Genomic DNA, 20,274 nt, shown 5'->3' with positions numbered 1-20,274 from the left:
AACGTGCTCCTTTATTTCATTCCATTTGAAAAACTGAACAGGTTCTTAAAATGATGGAAAACGTTCTTAAAACACAACAATCATTTGTCTGCTGTGCCTTTAAAAGGATGATAAAGAGTAATTTCCTAAATGCGTTCCCATTAGATATCAGAGCTGTGGAGACAATCTGTGCTCAACCCGGCCATCTTTATTTGGACCAGAAGAAAATAAAAGAGTAATTTAGGAAATAAAGATAAATGAGAGTGTTCTCCTTGCTCTGTTCATACATACATCTTCTATTTACATTATTAATCTGCCTTTTCCAAGGATGTCTGCTGAAAATTTTATCATAAAGAATAGTTAATGTTGCAGGAGATTAACTGTAATTATACTGCAAGTGTAAGGACAAGCAAGATGGTTCTGTAGAAGGGTGGTGGTGGTTTTCTTTTTGACCTGAATTTCAGTGGAAGATGCTGCATAAGGATGTTGTTGGATTTTGATACCACGTTTTTATGTACACAGCATTTGGATTAAAATGTCTTCTAAAACCACAGCTGAATTTCCTGTATTTTTAAATTCCTTTTTTTTGATTAGTTAAAGAAGTGACAAAATAATTGGGTCATTGCTTGTTGAATCTATAACATAAAGCTGTGCTGGTTATTTATGCTTCTCCATTTCTAAAGCTTCTGCATGCGTTTTCCAAACTAGTGTTTAGACAGTCTGCGTGGCAGTTTTCATTGTCGTTTGGAAAGCTTATTTAAATTACTTAGAATATATAAATCAATGCTTTCAGAAGTGCAGGCTTTGCCATAAAGCACTTTATTTTCCTGTATATCTCCTAAAAATAATTAGGTTATCTGAGTTACCTCTACAGGAATTAGGAAAGTGTGTGAGGGAGGAGAAACCAACACAATAGTGTAGATAAACTGAAATTCACCGTATGACTCTGGATTAGTATTTTTTTCTGTAGTGTAATGTCAACTTCGGGTGGATTGGATGAGTAATTAGGGAGTAATTTGGACTTAATCTTTTGAGCTCCTACAGAAAACTTTGCTGTCACCATCTCTGCACATTGTTGGTCAATGTGGTCCAAGATGCTTCTCAGTTTATCTCTTTATTGATGATGGAATTTGCACATCTGTGAAAAGAATATTTCTGTGTTTCTAGTATTTCTACAATGTTAACAATCTCATGTTGTCATTGTCTCTCCTGCCCCAGACCAAACAGTCCTAGCCTTAAACCCCCATTAACAACTCCCATCAAACTGAGCATTTCATAATACTGACCTGTTGATCTGATGCCTTTACAGGCAACACAAATAATTGATGCTGATAAAATAAAGAGCAGGCACGTTTAGTACAGATCCATTTGAACAATGAGATAATACACAAAAAATTTATGCAGGCTTTTTTTCTTCCCCCAGCACACTGCTTAAGAAACCCTGCTTGAAATCCACCAGCAATCCCAGAATATGGCAGTTTTACAATAAGAGTATACAGTCCGAATAAAACCAATCGCAGTTCTTTATATGTACACTGGCACTGCATGTCACATGTGGGAAGGTTGGGGAACCTCATCCAGATCTGGCAAGCAAATGTCAGGCTCAAAAATAGTGCATTTCCTACAGGTTATGTGAAAACAGGTCTTTGCATGGAAGGCAGCAGTTGCACTAATACCCCAGTGACAAAAATGGGACTGCAGATTGTGTGGTTATGTGTAATAGTGAGATACCTGGTAATAGAATGGAGTGCAAAATAGAGTGTGGGAAGGAAGGAGCGTCATTGGATATGGTGCTGGTGGAGCTGGCTGTTTACTCGGTGGGAAATGTGCTGCTTTTTCATTAATTCCCATCAGAACCTGCACATTTCCCCCTAGCCTGTATCAGGAATGGCATAAACATGGAGCTAAGTGATGTGTGGCTGGGAAGGCAGCTTGCTCTGGGTAGTGCCTGAGTATTGTGAGAGTGTTCACTGAAGTACATAAGCATTTGCAGGATTACCTGTGAGATTCATTTCCCAACCTGTCTGCAGGACTGAACTTGCTAAAGGAAGGCAGGCAGTCCCCAGCTCTGCAATTTACTCCCAGTAAAGATCTGTCAGAGCCTGAGCCTTCTTCCAGCCACTGTGCAATGAAAGATGGAGCAGTCTGGAAGGAAATGCAGTTAAACCAATCTGCCAGTGAAACCCAAATCCTCCAAGCAGCTCCGTTCTCTGATTCTTCTTCTCCATCCTGTCTCTTCTCTGCTTGGGGTAATTAGATTGAAAGCTCTTCAGAATGAGGAACTGTCTGCGGCCTGTCTCTTGTGTGCCACTATGATCACAGCTGGTGCATAAGGAAATACATTAGTAATTAATGTTTGTCTTTACTGCCGCTGATGAAGACACAGAACTTTGGCCACTGATTTCTGTGAGAACTTTGCTAAGGATGGGCGTACACACGCTAGCACAAATAGCACACAGTGGTTTTCCCAAGGGATTTTAGGTTGCTGTGAGCTGAGCGGGAGCACAGCAGATCTCATATATGTTTTGACAGTTTGTGCACAGTAATACAAAACCAATGTGAGAGTCAGACCTGGCTAAATAAGCACCCAGGCACTGCTTCCCACCTCTGCCCTGTGCAAGCTTTCCAATCTTGGCCAGTGCTGAATTCAGAGCCTCTGAATCGTGCCCTGCTGTACCATTCAAATGCTGCCAGAATGCTTCTTTGCTTTTGTCCACCTTCTGCAGTGCACATAGTGCACCTCCCAGCCCCGCTATAGTGTTTCCAGGACAAATATGCTGAGGACTGCAGGAGACTCAAATACTGGGGTCATCTCAGACCACAATGTTTTCTCTGAAAATAATGAAGTAGACTCTTTCCAAGGCCTTATCTTCCAAAGCCAGAGATCTGGGCTCTAGCTTGCTGCATTCCCAGCTTTCTGTTGTGGCAATGGCATCATCTTTTCTTTCTCTTTGCAATTTGGAGCTGAGAAATGGCCCCTTGTTGCAGAATTGCCCTCTTTGTGCTCAGTCATTACCTCTGCAGCTCAGCGGTCGGCTTCCTGGACCTCTGTAACAGATGCTATTGTGCAATGTGAGCAACTATGATTGAAGTTTCCAGAATGGATTTTAATTAGAACCATAACTTCATACAGTAGCTTGGAGTAAGTACAGGGGAAAAATCAAAACGAGATGAAAAAGAAAAATGCCAAAAGATGGGAAAATAAAAGGCCGTTCTCTTGGCATCTTGTGCTGAAACACACTGGACTGGAAATATTCTGCATATCTATGGAGGACAAAAGCATAGAGCAAACAATATTAATTTTATGCAAGTGACAAAAAGCCAGATCCTCACTGGTGTAAATCAGCATTGCTTCATTGGTTTCATGAGAACTGCCATTTCTTATCGACTTCACTGGTGTTGTGCTTGTTACACCAGCTGAGAGCCCACACCAGCTTGGCACGAGTGAAACCAAGACGCTTGGAATGCTTGCTTATGGTTTGCTTTTTTAAATAAATCAATATACATTTCATATGTACATATATATATATAAAGTTTTAATACATCTTTTGTTTTGTAGATTGTCCTCCGCTTGGTCTAGAGACACTAAAAATTACTGACTTCCAGCTCCATGCCTCTACAGCAAAACGATACGGCCTCGGGGCCCACAGAGGAAGGCTTAATATTCAGGTAACATCCATTTTGCTGCTAAGTGGGAGAATGGCTTCAGGTTGTATGGCTACATAAAGGGAGCCAGTGGATGGTTATTGGTTCTGACTGCCTTGACAGCTCATGTAATTCAAGTGAAGGGGAAACGCTGGAATTAGAGCAGCGAATAGGGATGATGGATCACCCTTAAAGTTGTGGGGTTTATTTGCGTGGCTATAGAAGTCACGTGCTGAGGGTGCAATCCCCAGCAGAGCTCTGTGGATGAACATAAGTGGGTGCTCCCTGCATGGCTGCAGGAGCAGTGCGTCTACAAGAAGGCTCCCACTGCCAATGACTCTTAGCCATTTGCCTGCAGTTAATGACAGCAGTTAATTGGAAGTATGTGGCTCTAACTGAAGCTTTTGCCCTGAGGCTGCTTTTCAAAGGCAATGAATACGATACAAAAGATTCTGTAATTCGTAAGCTGCTAGCAGAGACAGTCTGCTTTTATTTAACGTTAATGTTGTGCTCAGCTACTTTGTGTGACCAGAACTCTATTTCTCTATTTTTTGTGTTTCTCTTTTTAAACTATCGTAGCTTTAATGGGTTAATCTTTGACAGGAGGCCCAGTAAATCAGTCTGCAGTCACTCCAGCAGTAGAGCCAGCTTGAGTGGAAGGGGCCCAGGTGCAGCAGTTGGGTGCATGTGAGGTCCCACCTGTGGGCTCTGCAATGTAGTTCTACTGAGGGCTGAAAGAGTGGTAATGCTGCAACAGGTTGCTCTGTTCAAGGGGTGTTCCAGAACCGTGGAGATGTGGCTCTGAGGGATGTGATTAGTGGGCATGGGTTGGGTTTGGTTTGAGGATCTCAGTGGTCTTCTTTGATCTGAGTTCTTTGCATAGAAAGATCATGCATCTTGTTGGTTTGGTTTGTGTGTGGATTCTTCTTCCCTGTGAGCACAAGTTTCATAGCATTACACTGCTGCTTGATACAGATTTTCACATTGTCATTTCCTCCAGCTGTGAGTCATATGGGGACTGATTCTTAATATGCAGCAGCTATTTTTGCACTTCTCTGGTACGTGATGTTATCTAATCCTATGGCTCTAGAAGGCTTGTATACAAATAATGCAACAGCACCCAGCTCATGGTGAACTTTGACTTCGGTGACTGCTCTGCTGTATTTTCTTGTTGAAATGTAGCCCTTTTCTCTGCTACAACTTTAGCTCTAATGGAGATTTCTAATAATCCTCCAATCCACGTTTTTCTCCACGACTGAAAGCTTATCTGTATGCTATAGACTCAGCAATTCCCCAACCCCCTTGACCATTAGGAGCTACCACTATGTCTGGCACTTCTTTCTCCTTAGATACTGCTCCCTCTGAAATCAGCTAAAAATTAACACCACTGACATTTTGCAGCACTCTTCCTGTACCTTGCTTTTCAGCATTAAGTTTTAAGGCTTGTGAATTTCAGTCATATTGATGTGGTGTGTATGCTTAGAACCAAGCACAGGCCAGACTTAGACAGGCTGTGTAATGTCCTTTACACAGGACGGGGCCCTGGGCAACCTGATCTAGTAAAGTTGTATGTTTGGTGGCCCTGCTAGGCAGGGGGGTTGGAACTACATGATCCTTGAGGTCCCTTCCAACCCGGGTAATTCTGTGATTCTGTGATTCTTTAGGGTCTGCTTTAGCAGAACTCTGTGTTGGGTGGCTCCTGATGTTGGATGCTGGAATTCCAACTTATCTGTGTTCTTTAAGGAGTATTTCATCATAATTGTTCTCATCTTTCAGGAACAAAAGTTTTCCAAAGAAATGCGATATGAATTTAAACTAATGAATAATAATTCTCTCTGCCTTCTCTCTGTAATGTAGAGGGAAGGTTTACAACCCAATGAGCATCATGCTAATGGGCAGCATTCTTAGTCAGATTGAGGACTGAGGGTCCCAGCCACAGCAATGGGAGATATGGGCAGAATTGGTGGAATTTCATCAGTGCACAGGGGATTAACATGACGTTGGTTCAAGGTGCTCTGTAGATTGTAATGCTTCCTGGCAAGCACTGGTTTTCAACCCTAAGGCTCCATCAAATTCCATCTTAATTTAAAATGCTCTGAAACCTGTGCTTGAGAAAGGTTCTAACTAAGGCAGTGATCATATTTGTGTTGTGTTTCCCACTGTTCAGGCCTCCCTGAAGAAATTTCTCTTTCATTAATGGAGTTCCTTTCCATGCAATCTGCTTCCCCTTGTATATGAGCTCTGCTTTTAAGATACTGGAATGAGGACATAGGAGTAGGTGGCTTCGTATAAATTTGGCCAATGCAGGAAAACCATTAAAATTTAAGTTTCTCTGATCTTAGATTTAGAATAAGAAGCCTCAGGAATTGAATCTGTGTCTGCTTTGCAGTGCTGTCTTCAGACGATACCAGACTCAGATTGGAGAAATAGGATTGACAGCTGCTTCTCCTTTCTGTGTATCAGACCAATCCAACACCAGTTTTGTTAGAAACTGAGTGTACAAATGGAGACAGACAGACCTGTCACTGTTTGATATCATTACCCAACTATGGCTGTAATATCAATCACCATATAGAATAACTGTATATCAGAGCATAAAGGAGTCTAATACACATTTTCAAAGTTTTCCATACTCTTCGTTTCTATTTGGGAAATATTTAAAAATATCCTTTCTTGGAGTTGCATGGATGGCAATGATAAATCCACATTAAACACAGATGATATAACACAAAAATAAATGTAGCCTCCGAGAACCATATGGAGAAGCTTCTGTGCTTTCTGCGACAGTAGCCAGCTTGGTGCAGAACATTTCCTCAGTTTCAGTAAGAAGATAAATATCTGAAGACCTCACATGACATGTTTCTTTGACTTCAATTTCTTGTGTGCTCAGATTGTGCAAAATAAAAATATCTTGTGGCTATTTCCTCTTTGAGAATGTGGAGAGGACTGCTTGTGGGGTTTATTGTTGATGTAGTTCAAGGTATAGGTTGGTAAGCAAGCTGGAGTCCTGCAGGGAGCTGGGCACTCCTGAATCTTTAAACTTAATTTGCTGTAAGGCCTGAAAAACTTAGTGATGGGAATGGGAATTGGTGGAACACATCATTGCTGTTTCCATATGCTTTACGGTCTCTTTTGCTGATCCTGGTGGGGGAGGATTTAACTCCACCATGGAGCATTATTGAAATGGAGCAGAGATCACTTTTTAGGACTTTCATCACTCTGAAGACCATGTGGATAATTTGTTTTTGATGAAGGCTCTGTCAGGCCGCAGGCACAGACAGGTGGACTGGACTAGACTGAAGTTTTGTTTGTGCTCTCTGAGCTATATTTGTAAGTAATGGCTCTCAGGTTTTGAAGGGGTATTGCAGAGTTCTTTCTCCCACACACTTTGAGCAAGAAAACATTTTGGCCATTCCATATAATTGTGGAGAATGACAGTCTCAGGGTGCTTAAAATTGAGCCAAGGGAAAGAATGAAATGAATGATGACTTCATGTTTTCTTTTCTTTTTCCCAAGAAAGACCTTTGGTTTCCTGGTTCTGATTTATGAAGAGAGTTTTGCTTTCTTTTCAGGCAGGTGTTAACGAAAATGATTTTTATGATGGTGCTTGGTGTGCAGGAAGAAATGATCCATTTCAGTGGATTGAAGTAGATGCTCGAAGGCTAACAAAATTCACTGGAGTCATCACACAAGGAAGAAATTCTCTCTGGTCGTAAGTACATGCTTGATTTTTTTTTTCCTTGAGTTTCTGAGCTTTCAAGCCAAAGGATTCATGCTGCAGCGTGCTTCTGCTTTCCAAGGAAAAGGAAGAATAGAAATGATGCATGAAGTTGAGTATTGAAATGAGGAACAATAAAAGGTGAAGGTTCGTTTGTGGCCTAAAATGCAACTTTAAAGGCAACTCCAAACTGGTTTAGTCGTTATTTACATCTGTTAAAGGAGGTAACAGGTTATATGCCTTTATATTTTTTAGCCAAATTTAATTGTGTTAAGCTTTCTAATTCTTTTCGAGTATTAACTTGATCAGCTTATCGTATTAAAGAATAAATGGTTATTTCTTGAGTTATTGGTTGAGTATCTTGCACTGGGAAATAACTGCTTTGCAAAGAGCTGTATGCATTTGTGTGCAGTTACTCATCTGTGGCCTGCTTCTGAGTGTAGGTGCCCAGATTATTATGATACAGTTTGAATGAGATGTAAATTGTATACCAGGAGCAGAGCAATCAGTTGGTGTGAACAGGAACTGGAGATGAAGGTTTATCTTCATCCCAACCTTTGTGCAGTGTTCGCTTAGTCTCTCTTAGCTTCTGGTTGGGTCTCACTGCATTATGTGAACAAATTACCTCGCTCATGGGGAGAGGCCTTTTCCAACAAGTGTGCAGGAGGTGCACAGTATAAGATCTGGTCAGATCCCTCATTAAGTAAATTTGTGTGATGCACAATAAAAAGCAAACAAGAAAAACATCACCATAGTTAAGAAAAGGGATAATTTTTCTTTTACTGCTTTATTTTCTGATATTTCATTTCTTTCAACAATGGAGTGGAAGCAGGAGCCTTTTGGGCAACAGGGCTTCTATATTTATTCCACGCTGTTCTGCGTTGGATAATTACGGTAGCAAAGGCTTATTCTTTCCTGTATTCATACTCTCGACATTGCTATTCTCATCAACAACAGCACTGCACTGCTTTATCTTGTCACACTGCTATTTTTAATTTGGCTGTATTGTGAGTTTGCAGCCAGACTTGATGTTCTACTTGTAGCTCGTGCTCACTGTCTGGGTCTTCAGAGGGTTTTTTTTTTTTTGTTGTTTTGTTCTTAACTGAGTCTTTCCCCATGAAGAGCTGGTGGGCAGAATGGTGATGGCCTTCATTGGGGCTGGTGCTGGGAGAGCTGATCCATGCCCTTCCCAAGTTGTTGCTCAGTTTGCAGTGAAATTGGCACATTTCTGCCTCATGGGGCAGGTCAATATCTCCTGGAAAATGTGTCTTCTCTTGTCAGTGTCTAATATAGTAGGCATGGTAGCATGAATTTGTGGTTGGACTAGATGATCTTTGTGTTTTTTTCCAACCATAATGATTCCATGTTTCTAACTTAGTTTGTGGAAGTGGCCTCCCTTGAGTCCACCTCATTTCCTCTGCCCCCATCATCAGATAGAAGAGGTGAAATCTCTTTAGTTGATGTTTGGGTCATCTTTTACATGTGTTGGCCCCTATATTTTAAAATTAACTTGGTACTCATAGAGGTACCAAAATAAGATTTTCAATATACAGCCCTCATTTGGACCAGCAGGGGTATCCTATGGTTTCCAGTGTCATGGCACTTGAGGACAATGTGTCCAGAACAATGTTAGATGCTACTTGCCAGTGGAGCATCCCTCCAGCAGTCAAGGAAGCAAGAGGAAATTAAAACCATGAAACCCTATGGTGGACAGGAGCTGCACAAAGAGAAATGGAATCTGGAGCACAGTAGAGACTGAGTGGAAGCAAAGCACGCCTTGGGTTGGTGTTGAGGAGCACTGGCGGATACTTTGGTACTCTTGATGGTATCAGGATTGTTGCATGCAGTGAATTGCCCTTTGTAAACCTATTGAGAAGCAGACACCAGGCTGGTGGGACTCATGCTGCTGTGGGTAGGTGTTTTGATGAGTGTTCTATTACAGCGGGCACTAGAGAAAGGAGAGACACACTATCTTCCTCTTATGCTTTGCCGCCAGTATAAAAAAGCTCTATTTTTGAAATGAGAGTTTGTACAAAAAGATGTTGTTATGCTACCTGAGGCATCTTCCCAACTTTATGAAGTGGTGTGACAGGAGAAGTGCATTCGTAGATAATAGAAACATACGTATATTGGATAATAAGCTTATTTTGGGTAGGAGAGCCAGAAAACAGCCTTCTCTGTGTTGTATTAGAAGCAAAAGCCTGCCAAGCCTGAGAGCCAAGGTAGGATTTTATTTAAGCCTTGGAGATTTTCCCAGCATTATATAAGAAAGTCAAGACACCGGGATATGTGTGTGCTAGGTTCACCAATGTTATTACGTGGTACAGATTAAGGATCAAAAAAGCAATTTTTCTGTCTTCACATTGAACGAGAAACTTGAACATAGCAGAAAAAATTACTTAAATGAAAGTCAGCTCTGAACTTCTGCCCTGATCACATTCATACCTGTCCCTGTCCCTGTAGCTTACTGCAGCTGACTTAATGGGGGCATGTAAAGGAAAGGGAGGCAAGGACACTGCACTGAGTGCTGCAAGAAATCACTATGTTCCACACTGTGAGGCTGCACTGGGAATTTGGCCTTTGATTCCACAGCTACTTCTGATGCTGTAGCCAAAGCTAGCTTATTGGTGCAGGAAGCAACCCTTTTCTCCTTTATAACAGCTCTGGCAGATGTCATCTGGCTTTGCTGATCTATGCTCCACCCAAGCAGAGATGGTCTCTTCACCTCAACCTTGTTTATCAGTTTTAGGGACTTAATAGGATATAGATGAGCCTAAAGGTCATGCCTGACATGATGCAAAGAGCACAAAAATGCAGGGGGCTGTCACCCTTCATACTCTGACAGGAACTGCTTCACCTTAGTTTGTCCCCTCTCAGTTTCACTTGCAAAGTTGCCTTTTCTTGTCTGCCTTCCCAGGGCATTTGTGTCCAAGCTTGGGATGTGAGAGCATTAAGGAGGAAGAGGCCAGTGTGCTGAAACAACTCTTGAAAGCACACGTGACCTAACCAGAGAAAGAAAGAAACCGTGCTTTGTTAGTAATGAATACTTGAATTGTTTAATCATTTCCTTTATAGAGAAAAACACTTCTTGAAGTCAAATTCTGTACTGGAGCTGTGTGGCTGCAAATTCCATGACAGCTACTTGGAAATAAATTGTTCTGCTTTTCTGCTCAGAAACAGGCCTAGTCTGAAACCTGAATTGGGAGGATCTTTACCAGTCAAAGCAAATATGTGCACTTGGTGGGTGCTGCAGTTTGGGCACTGCAGGCACTCCTGTGAAACCCAAATCCATGGCAAAGCACTCCGCTTACCATCATCAATACCAGTTGAGGGTAATGTAACCTTTCAGAGATGCACGTGACATCCTCTTCTTAGAGACTGAGGATGCTAATAGATCTGATCTAGCTGAGCTACCGGAGGGTTTGTGGCTGAGTATTTGGGGGAGAAATATAGCACGTAATTCTCTTTAATTCTGCCAATGTGTCTTTGAGTTTTATGAATTATGTATCTTTAAACAACTTTTCAAGGCTGAGTGGGACACGGGAAGCATCGCTGTGGAATTGGGTTGTATTTAAAGCAATGATGTGATAGTTTAAAATATGCACTCTTTTGACTGAGAAGATATTAATCACTCTTAGCAGTTTGGCAGGAACCTAGAAAACATAGGAAACATGTTTCCCACAACCCAAACAATCTTGATAGCTCAACGCCATCTTTTGTGTCAAGAAAAAACCCATATGTTTAAAGAGACTCAGTGTATTAATACAAAGCTTCAGCAATTTTGAGGCAGGGGATGTTTTGGTTTTGTTAGAGAAGTGAATGAGATGTTTCAGCAAGTTATATTTGTGATGATACAATCCTTCTAAGTTAATCTTTCAAGCATGTTAAATGATGCACTGATATTACTTGTCGGAAAATAAGGTGACAATGTAAAAAGCATGGATGCTACAAGCTGTGCAAAATGCTCATTCTGGAGTCAATTTAAGCAGGAAAAATTCAAAATAGTTGTTATATATATATATATATATATATATATATATATATATATAAACTCACAGCCTCTTGAAAATATGGTAAGCTTTACTTTTCTGCAAAGCATTCATTTTTAATTTAAGAAAACAAGTGGGGACATGAAGGTTCTCAGTGCCTGATTTGGGTAGAGGTCAGTCTGTATGCCTTACTATGAGACTGGGGTTATTCCCACCTGTCTGTTACCCTTGTGGTTCACTTCATAGGGATATCAAATATCCAGCAAAATTGATTTTCTATCTGATAGTCCTTGTTAAAAACAGAGCACTTGCAGTTTGTTAAGGGAATAAATTTGCAGTATTTTATAGCCCATTCTCAGGCTTTTTTTGTGTGATGCAACACATCATGATCCCCAGCAGAGATTCACTCTTTACAAGCTATTGGTAGGGAACAGGAGGTCTGCAGCAACCTGAGTGCCTTCTAGAGATGCAGCTGAGGTTAAACTCAAGTCAGTGCTGTTTATTTGCTGCTGATTTGGGTGGTGCAGGATGCTGCTTTTTATTGACTTGTGAGCTAAATGTGTTGCCCCACTTTCTTGTTACTGCAGTGTTCACCTCCATTTCCTCAGGAGCCAAGACTTGTTTCTATGAGACAGTTCTTAAGTGAGGATTCCAAGGTGATAAAATTTGATGCTTGCAAGAGGGTAAAATGTCTTCCTTCCTCCCCACTTTGGCCACCTGTTACATCTTAATTATAGTAAGAATTTCTTTTTGATGAGAGAGTCTCATCAGCATCTTTGGTATTCCAATAATCAGGAATTTATCAGCGATAGCCCAGTGTTGCACCATTAGCGTTTGGGAAAGAGAGTGGTTATTCATTGGTATTTCAGATGTAGTTACAGATACCCGAGAAAACAATTTGCACAGTATGTGAGAGGAAGGAGTAAAATACAGAGAGAAAACAATCCGAATACAGCACTGCTTTGGAAATGCAGTGGAATTAATTGTATACGTGGTCCAATTCATGAGAACAGCAGGCATGTTTGGTGTTGACATCCAAAGCAATACCATTTTTCCCCATGTTGAGGATGTGAAAAGAGACCCTGAATAAAAACTTCAGCAAATTTGGAAATGTCTCAGTGTTTTATCCACATCCTGTAATAAAATAGGCAGCTGCTGTGTACGGACATGAACTGTTAAGGCACATTAAATCAGTGTGAGCTGATATTGGCCCTGACTGGGTGACAGGACTGCAGAGATTGTTACAGCCTCCCTGAAGTCAGGTCTCACTGAGTGAGTTCCCAGTCTACAGACATCATATCAAATGTATCATGCAAGTTATGAAACAATCTGATTTCAGTGTCACTAGTTATCTGTTATCATAGAATGGCTTGGGTTGGAAGGGACCTTAAAGATCAGCTAGTTCCAACCCCTGCCATGGGCTAATTCCCTAACTCTGGAGATGCCTTGTGGGGGGAGAGCCTGCTCTGCTCTTGGGGGTGTTCAGAAGGGGGACTACAGTGGGAAGCTTTAAACCAAATGAGCTGAAGTTTTTGGAAAAGGATGTACCAGATTAGTCTCATATATTACCCATAGCAATGATTTGTATATCTTTTAATGTGAATTATGCCTCTTTGCAATGAGATTGGCTAAGTGTGGGGTTACCAAAAGACTGTTGTGCAGCTGTTCTTTTTCCCCTTCCCAAGCCAGCATCCCTTCTGGACACAGCAAGAGCTTGGCTGATCCTTTGTGCACACTCAGTAGGCAGGAGTCCTTTCAGTGTTGCTGTAAGTATGCTCAGAGCTGTGCACACAAGTGGCAGTCTCTGCTGGTTACTGCCAGAGTTTTTTCTTTTCCATTATTTTGATGTTCACAGACAAATATTAGTGGTGAGGCAGTGGTTATGCAGTTCAGATTTATCTCCTGAAATACGTAGCCAATACACACAGGGGTGACAAGCACACCCCCCCCAATAAAAAAAAAAAAAAAAAAAAAGGGAAAGGGAAAAGGTAAAATGTAGAGGTTTGAAAGAAATACAATCGGGGCTGATGGTATTTAGCAGGTATAAAAGAAAGGGAAAGTGTGGTGGAGGAAGAATTTCAAGGACATGCAGATCCCTTTGCAAGGAGCAGCCTGCGAATGGAGTGTTAAAACTGTAAAACCTTTGAGGCCAAGGATATCTTTGACCCCATGCAAGAGGCCTGGAGCCTTCCAGTGTTGTTTAAGTATGAAAGCATGGTAGTGATGGGAAACAACTATAGCTGTATTTCCACTGGTACTGCTGCCCAGAGTGCTTTGGTTCCCATTCATGGAGGTTCCCATGTCCATGGATGGGCACTGGGCAGCCCGAGCTGGTGGGGCCAGGCAACCCATGGCAAGGGTTGGAGCTGGGTGAGCTTTAAGGTCCTTCCAACCCAACCATTCCATGGATTTTTCAAGGAAGGCCAAAGAATAAAATCTTACAAAAACCCACTGTAAGATGGTGCCACTGGGTGTGAAACACATTTGCAAACTCACTGAGCAGGGAGTTTGGAAAAAAAAATAAAATAAAATCCATGTTTAATTCATTCAGAGCAAGAGAATTTCTGGCCCTGAGCTTTTCTTCACAGGGCCTCCAAAGAGCCAGATCTCACAGCAGTGGATTCATTTAAGTCAGCTAGAAGCAATTTTAAAAATGAAATATTCAAAGATTTCAATTATTAAAAAAAAAAAGGGGAGGGGGGGAAAAAAAGCCCACCCTTGCTTGCTGTTCAAGCTCCATCTCCTAAATCATGTTCATTTTAATTAGTTTATAGCACTTGCTGGGCTACCTGTGGGTAGCCAGAGCATTTTTTAACTTGGGTTACTTTTGAAACTGTTGGGCAGTTGGTGCTTTAAAATGTTAACTGCAGAAATATTATTAGGCTGTATTAATGGTTTTCTATTTATTTGCATGAGTTTACTGATTGCTTTTTCAATCAGAAAATCATTAACTGCCAGCACGCTGATTGTGTTGCATCATTCGAGGTTAATGATTGCCTAGCATTTTTTGTTGTATAAATTCCTCTATTTCAAGCATTTGGACTTGTTGATTTATGTATTGTTGAAGGATACAAATCTGTTTGCCGAGAGTTTCTATTTTCTACTTTTGAGTTTTGCAGTGTAGACAGATTGGATTGCCCTGACAGCAAATGAATGACACCATCAGCTTGGAGTCAGGTCTGCTGTAGGTGATGCTCACTTAAACTCTACCAATGCTTTTCTGGTCTCCTCTGCAGCATCTCTGCAGTGGCTGTGGGGTTGAGTCTTTGCCTGTTTGCCTTAAATCCTGTGGGATTAGGTGGTGTAGATGAGCATCCTTTGAGGCTGGGACAACTCACCTGTTGCTCACACAGCTGTCCATAATTGAGAAGCTTGGCTCTAAATAGTCTACACAGCACAAACTAAATCCATATACAGACAGAGGTTGATGTGCACACCTGCTGGATGTTGGGCAACCCTGGCACCTCTTCACTGCTGCTCATGGAGGAAATCTGTTCTCAGTTCTCTGCTTCAATTCAAGTTTCCCCTCTGTCCATGGGTGAGTTGCTGAGGCTTCCCCCCAGCTTGGTTTTTTGGGTGGAAAAGGATGAGCTGAACACACTGATCTGGGTCCATAGATGTATCCTGAATTTAAAGACAATCTGCTACAAGTGTGACATTAAGGCAGAAGTTGCCCTTTTTGGAGGGGAATCTGAATTTATGTCAGCCTCCTCAATTGTGGCAGAGGCTTATTGCTTGGTTAATGGCTTTGTTTCTTTGTTGGTGTGGGTTGTTTTTTCTTTCCTTATGATATGTAGAGGGAAACAGGAGGAAGAACTTACGCCCATCAATGTGCTTTGGTATTTATTGCTAGTGGAAGCGGAAAGGTCACCTGTGCTGTGTTTATTCTGTACCTCAGCAAATGCGAAGAGGATGTTTATTTCTTACAAGCAAGCCAGTCTGCAGCACATGACCTAACACTTTGTGCTGATTTACGTATTCCCATGGTCCTCTGAAATCCTCCTGTTCTGCAACTGTACAAGTCTGGATGTGGTCCCATTTGTATTTTAATTGGCAGACTGCCCCTGAGAAGCTTTTGACTTGTTATCGCTCAGGATGGATTATGTGTACAGGTGATTAGCATACTTTCTCCTCCAGGAAAGGTCTGAACTTCTACTGAGTGTATGGAGTGAGAAAATTAAAATATGGTAAATAAGCCCTAGCTGGGGAGTGCTTTAGAAGCAATGATGTCTTCTGGTTTGTAACATTGCCTCTTTTGGTCGTTTATCCTCACTCTGAAAACTGGCCCTAATTCAGTTACATGCATTGAATACATGCATCCTCCATTCGAACCTGGGTTTATTTCTCTTAGACTTGCTTTCTTTTTCAATCGGAATAATTATTTTTCCTCTTCTCAGAGTTTTGGTGTTGACCATTTCTGAAATTCTTCCTTTCTGTCTTTGCTGGGTTGAATCAGAGAATGGGTTGAGTCAGAAGGGACCTTTAAGATCATGTCGTTCCAGCCCCCTGCTTATAGGCAGGGACAACTCCCTCTATAGCAGGTTGCTCACAAAGCAAATTACCATTACTTTTTCAGACCAGAAAACATGATGGGATATTTGGGGCGTTACCTTCTATGTAGCTGTACAGATGTTACCATGGGGAATGCCTAAAGAGCTTCATCAGTTTTACTCCACTCGGGATATTGGAAGCAATAACCTATTTCACCCATTGGTTGAATGCAGACAAAGCACTGTCTTAACATGAGTGAAGATTTTGTTTTTGTTGTTTTAGAGGGGATTTTCCTGTAAATTAGGAAACTGGTATCTAGGGTATTTCACCCTATCAAAGTCTGATCTCGGTGTATAGTAGTGTGCTAGTACTGTGATCAGTTGCACTCTGCAATAGAGGGGGAGAATTATGTGTGTCTTCCTCTCTACTGCTAATAAAACCAGGAATGATTGCAGGCTGTGGTTTGCAAGCCATAGACTTCTCAAGACCTGTGCCAGGTGAAGGGCTAATGCTCATAGCAAGTAATGGAACCAGCCTACAAGGGGAGGGAAAATCTGAACCAGGGAATGGAAATGTTCCTGCTTAAAATGTGCAGACTTTGTAGAGGTTCTATTTATTTTTCCTTAGCTCTCTGATGACAACAGATGTTCTGTAGCTGTAAAGGTAAGACTTCTGAATGTCAGAGTGAATGTATATAATGTTTTTCTTTCAGGATAAGTGGCCCCTCCAGGAGAGTGGTGTTCCCTCACATCCTGGGATTCCAGGATATTGGCTTGGGCTTTTCTCTGCTTCTGTTCACTGGGATTTTTTGATCATCTGCTAAGTCTAGATTCACATCGCTTTTTTTGTCTAAGTGTTGATATGGCTGTGCCAAGTGGGATTTCCATCGCTAGCAACCTTACGTGCTTTATAACGAGACAAAATCTGCAGTCAGTTTGAGCTGTGGAAAAATAACTTCAGCCCTTTCTGTCTATTTTTCCAGGAGTAACTGGGTGACCTCCTTCAGAGTATTGGTGAGCAATGACAGCCATGCATGGACTGCTGTCAGAAATGAATCTGGAGATGTGGTGAGTACCAAGAACCAGATTATATATATGTATATATATAATGAGGTGAAGCAAATAGGGTAGAGGGGGACTGTCCATGTGGAGTTTTGGTTTGCAACATCAGTCAGTATAAAAGGAACATCTCTCAGTGGTCCCATCAGCCTGAAGTTGATTTAAGAGCACATCATATAATACAGGGAGGGGCTCGGGCTATCCTTTAAGGGAAATCTCCATGTATCTGACCAGGGAAATGAATGCTGCCCTGACACTATCTGAGATGAGATATGTACACGGGTTGGCATCAGACCACTGTTCCATGGGGTCACAACATGTACTCATAGTGCCCATTACAGAGGGAGGGCGTGGGCTCCTGCTCCTCTGCCCCTCTCTCAGGAGCACTGTCAGTCTGGGGCTGTAGCCAGGTGACTTTACCTGATTCTGTCACTGTTCCAAAAGTCTTTTTGAAGAACTGATCTTACAGTTTTCATCTGTTCGATGCCCACACAGATCTTTGAAGGAAACAGTGAGAAGGAGATCCCTGTTCTCAACATGCTGCCTGTGCCACTGGTTGCACGCTACATCCGCATAAATCCTCGGTCCTGGTATGAAGAAGGTAGCATCTGTATGAGGCTAGAAATCTTAGGGTGTCCTTTGCCAGGTAAGTCAGTTGGTATCGCCAAGACACAACAGTTTTAAGTCCTTTGAATAATTTTTGCTCTTGACACAATACCTCTCTTTATTGGAGAGAGCTATGCAAAAAGAATTGGAAAAGTATCTGTCCAGAGACATGGGCAATATCAGGATAACTCATTTCAAATGCAACTCTGTGGTATATATAATTGGCTATATTAATAAAACAAGATTGCATGGAAGATCTAACAAGATTGTCTCTGTTGTTTGGGTTGAAGTGCAATGCAATTAATCTTACTGAGTGCACACAAGCTAGGGAGGCAATAGAATTATATATCTAGACAATCACTTGTGGATGCCTTAAGCTTTTGAGGCAAGAAAGAGCCATTATAATAATGCAGTCTGATTTTTTTTTTTTTTGTAATTTTATTATTATTTTTTTAACTTTATTGCATAGGCTACAGGCCTCCTTTGAATTAATTTGAATGCAAATGCTCTGACTGATGGTATATGGTCTTAATCCTTGGTTGAGACTAGAAACTGGTTGCTGATCAGAAATGTTGAGTATTTGAGGTTATTATATAAATGTTGAGTATAATTAGAGCTTGTTACTGAACACAAAGTAAACCTTAAAAAAGGGGCCTTCTGTGTGACAAACCCATATTTCTGATAACCATGTCGTAAATAGTCTCACGGTGGATTAACTTCTGCATGTCTGAAGAATTCTATGTCCCAGCCTTCTCTAAGTTGTCATTCTCCTCATTCCAGATCTTTCAGCTGCTATTTTTTTTTCTTTGCTCTTAAATCCTGGCAGCCCGGGGAATCGATCTCTCTCTTTTTTTTGCAGGGAGCTATGAATAGCATTTTCAGAAATACTAGAACCACAAAGAGAACTGCCTTTCCAGAGCCTATCATTACTGCTTTAACTGTGCCTGCTGCTGTTCAGAGACTTGCTGCCTCCTGTTCCGCTGTTGGTGTAGGGTCTTCAAATGCCAAGCAGAGGTAGCCTGACTTTTGTCCTTCAGGTGTTTCAGTACTATTTTAGAGAGCAATTTAGAGAGTAATTCTCTCTAAGGACAGAGGAAAGAGCAAAGATGCAGGTATTTTGAAAGATTTGTTTTTGTGAGGATGGTTTGGTTTAAATTGCAGCAGTTTTACACTCATATTCTTATTGGGCATACACCCATATAGGACCAAATTCTGCTTTGCAGTGTTAATGTTTGTCACAGCTTCACAGGGCCATACTGGTGGTGAAAATGTTGCTAAGATCAGAATCTATCTGCACTTTGTCTGCTGTTGAAATGAGTGCTGTTACAGCTTGCTGAAGAACTTGGATTAGCACAGAAACAATACTGGGGCTTCCTCCTGACAGTCCTTTATTGAGTTAATTGTCTGCTGTGACCAGTTCTGTTTATTCTTGAAAGAAAATGCTATATGCATTCATTGGGAAACAATTGAACGGGGTGGGTTTGTTCAAAATGTAATTGGACTGAGGAACTAATGGGTTTTGATAAGCTGCTGACCCATCTTTTTAGCTCAGAGAGGACTGGCATTTCTTTCTTCTAGCTCACTTTATTCACTGCAAACAAAACACCAAAAAGAAAATATTCTGCAGGTTGCGGAGGCCTTTCCATGCATGTTTTCAACCAGCAGGATATGGCTTATTTTTTGAAGTTCCCTGCAAATGAATGTCCTCTTTAGACATACATCTATAGACTTCATTTGATTCAGTTCCAGTTAAATAACCAGCTGGTTTGGCTTTGGGTCCATCCTCATTGATCATGCTGCTCTGCTACACTACACTGACTGTGTAACTAGAGATCAAGCTTCCCTTTCTGAAAAAGGTTTCCTATGTAAAACTGGGATAAAACAAATTCATAAAAAACAGTGAGTAGAACTCTGTTGGTTCAACCAACCTTATCCTTTCAGAAGCCAATGATCCATAGAAGTGCTTTTGCCATATTGAGTTTCCTTGAATAAATGGTATGCTTGTCATTTGCACCCTGTGGGTAGATGTACAAGATATCAAATTGTCAAGAGGAGCAGCTTGGACAGATTTCAGAGCTCCCATGCACTGTGTCCTCCTGAGTCAATGTCACTGTGCAGGTAGATAGGGTGTAGGGAAGCACCCCGGAATGAAAAGGTGGTTTGTAAGGAGGGAAGATGGTTCTGGAGGTTTTTTTGTAACAGTGCCTCATTTCATGACATTTTAACTTGTAATGGTAGAATTTATATCTTTATTAATCCCTGAATACATTAAATGGTTGGCACTCAGCTGGTGCTACGTATCAGCTTTCCATCATGTATTCTTAAAGGAGAGGGAATACCAGATGAAAAAAGAAACCTGGATAAGATGTTAATATTCTAGAAAAGCTTGTTAGCACTGGCAGGAGGCCATGAAAACGAGTAAAGCCAGTGAGGTCTTGTAATAGAACCCTGCTAATGAAACCTGCGGTGTATGCTATGTGACCCAAACATTGACAGAAAGTCAGAAGCTGCTGCTTAGAAGCCTTGTACAGATATTACTGATTAGATCAATAGTATTGCTAAGATATTTGTCAGCACAATGCTTGTATATTATTCATAATGCTTTTTTTTGTTGTACTGTAGGCTAGTTTGACAAACAGCCTTTTCTAGATTATGACTGTAGCTCTAAAGAAACAGCTGGGCTATCCAACCATGTTAGCACTGCCTTTCAACCAATAAGAAGCCATTTATTGCTTCACCAATGGAAAAACACTTAACTACTGGGGGTAGGCCATCAAATCCTACCTGT

At 41.3% G+C, this 20,274-nt stretch overlaps 1 protein-coding gene across 1 annotated transcript in view; it reads left to right on the top strand.

Annotated features, from left to right (window-relative positions):
- The window catches only part of CPXM2 (carboxypeptidase X, M14 family member 2), a 61,056-nt gene that overhangs the window by 17,448 nt on the left and 23,334 nt on the right, over positions 1–20,274 (top strand). Inside the window, exons 2-5 of the mRNA XM_015867589.2 lie at positions 3,539–3,648; positions 7,197–7,336; positions 16,805–16,889; positions 17,376–17,526. Of these exons, the coding sequence (XP_015723075.1) occupies positions 3,539–3,648; positions 7,197–7,336; positions 16,805–16,889; positions 17,376–17,526 (486 nt within the window). The remainder of the gene's footprint in view (positions 1–3,538; positions 3,649–7,196; positions 7,337–16,804; positions 16,890–17,375; positions 17,527–20,274) is intronic.

Source organism: Coturnix japonica, chromosome 6, assembly GCF_001577835.2.
Source record: "Coturnix japonica isolate 7356 chromosome 6, Coturnix japonica 2.1, whole genome shotgun sequence".
Classification (NCBI taxonomy): Eukaryota; Metazoa; Chordata; class Aves; order Galliformes; family Phasianidae; genus Coturnix; species Coturnix japonica.
Note: the sequence above shows the minus strand (reverse complement) of the source record. Positions and strands in the feature narration are given on the sequence as shown.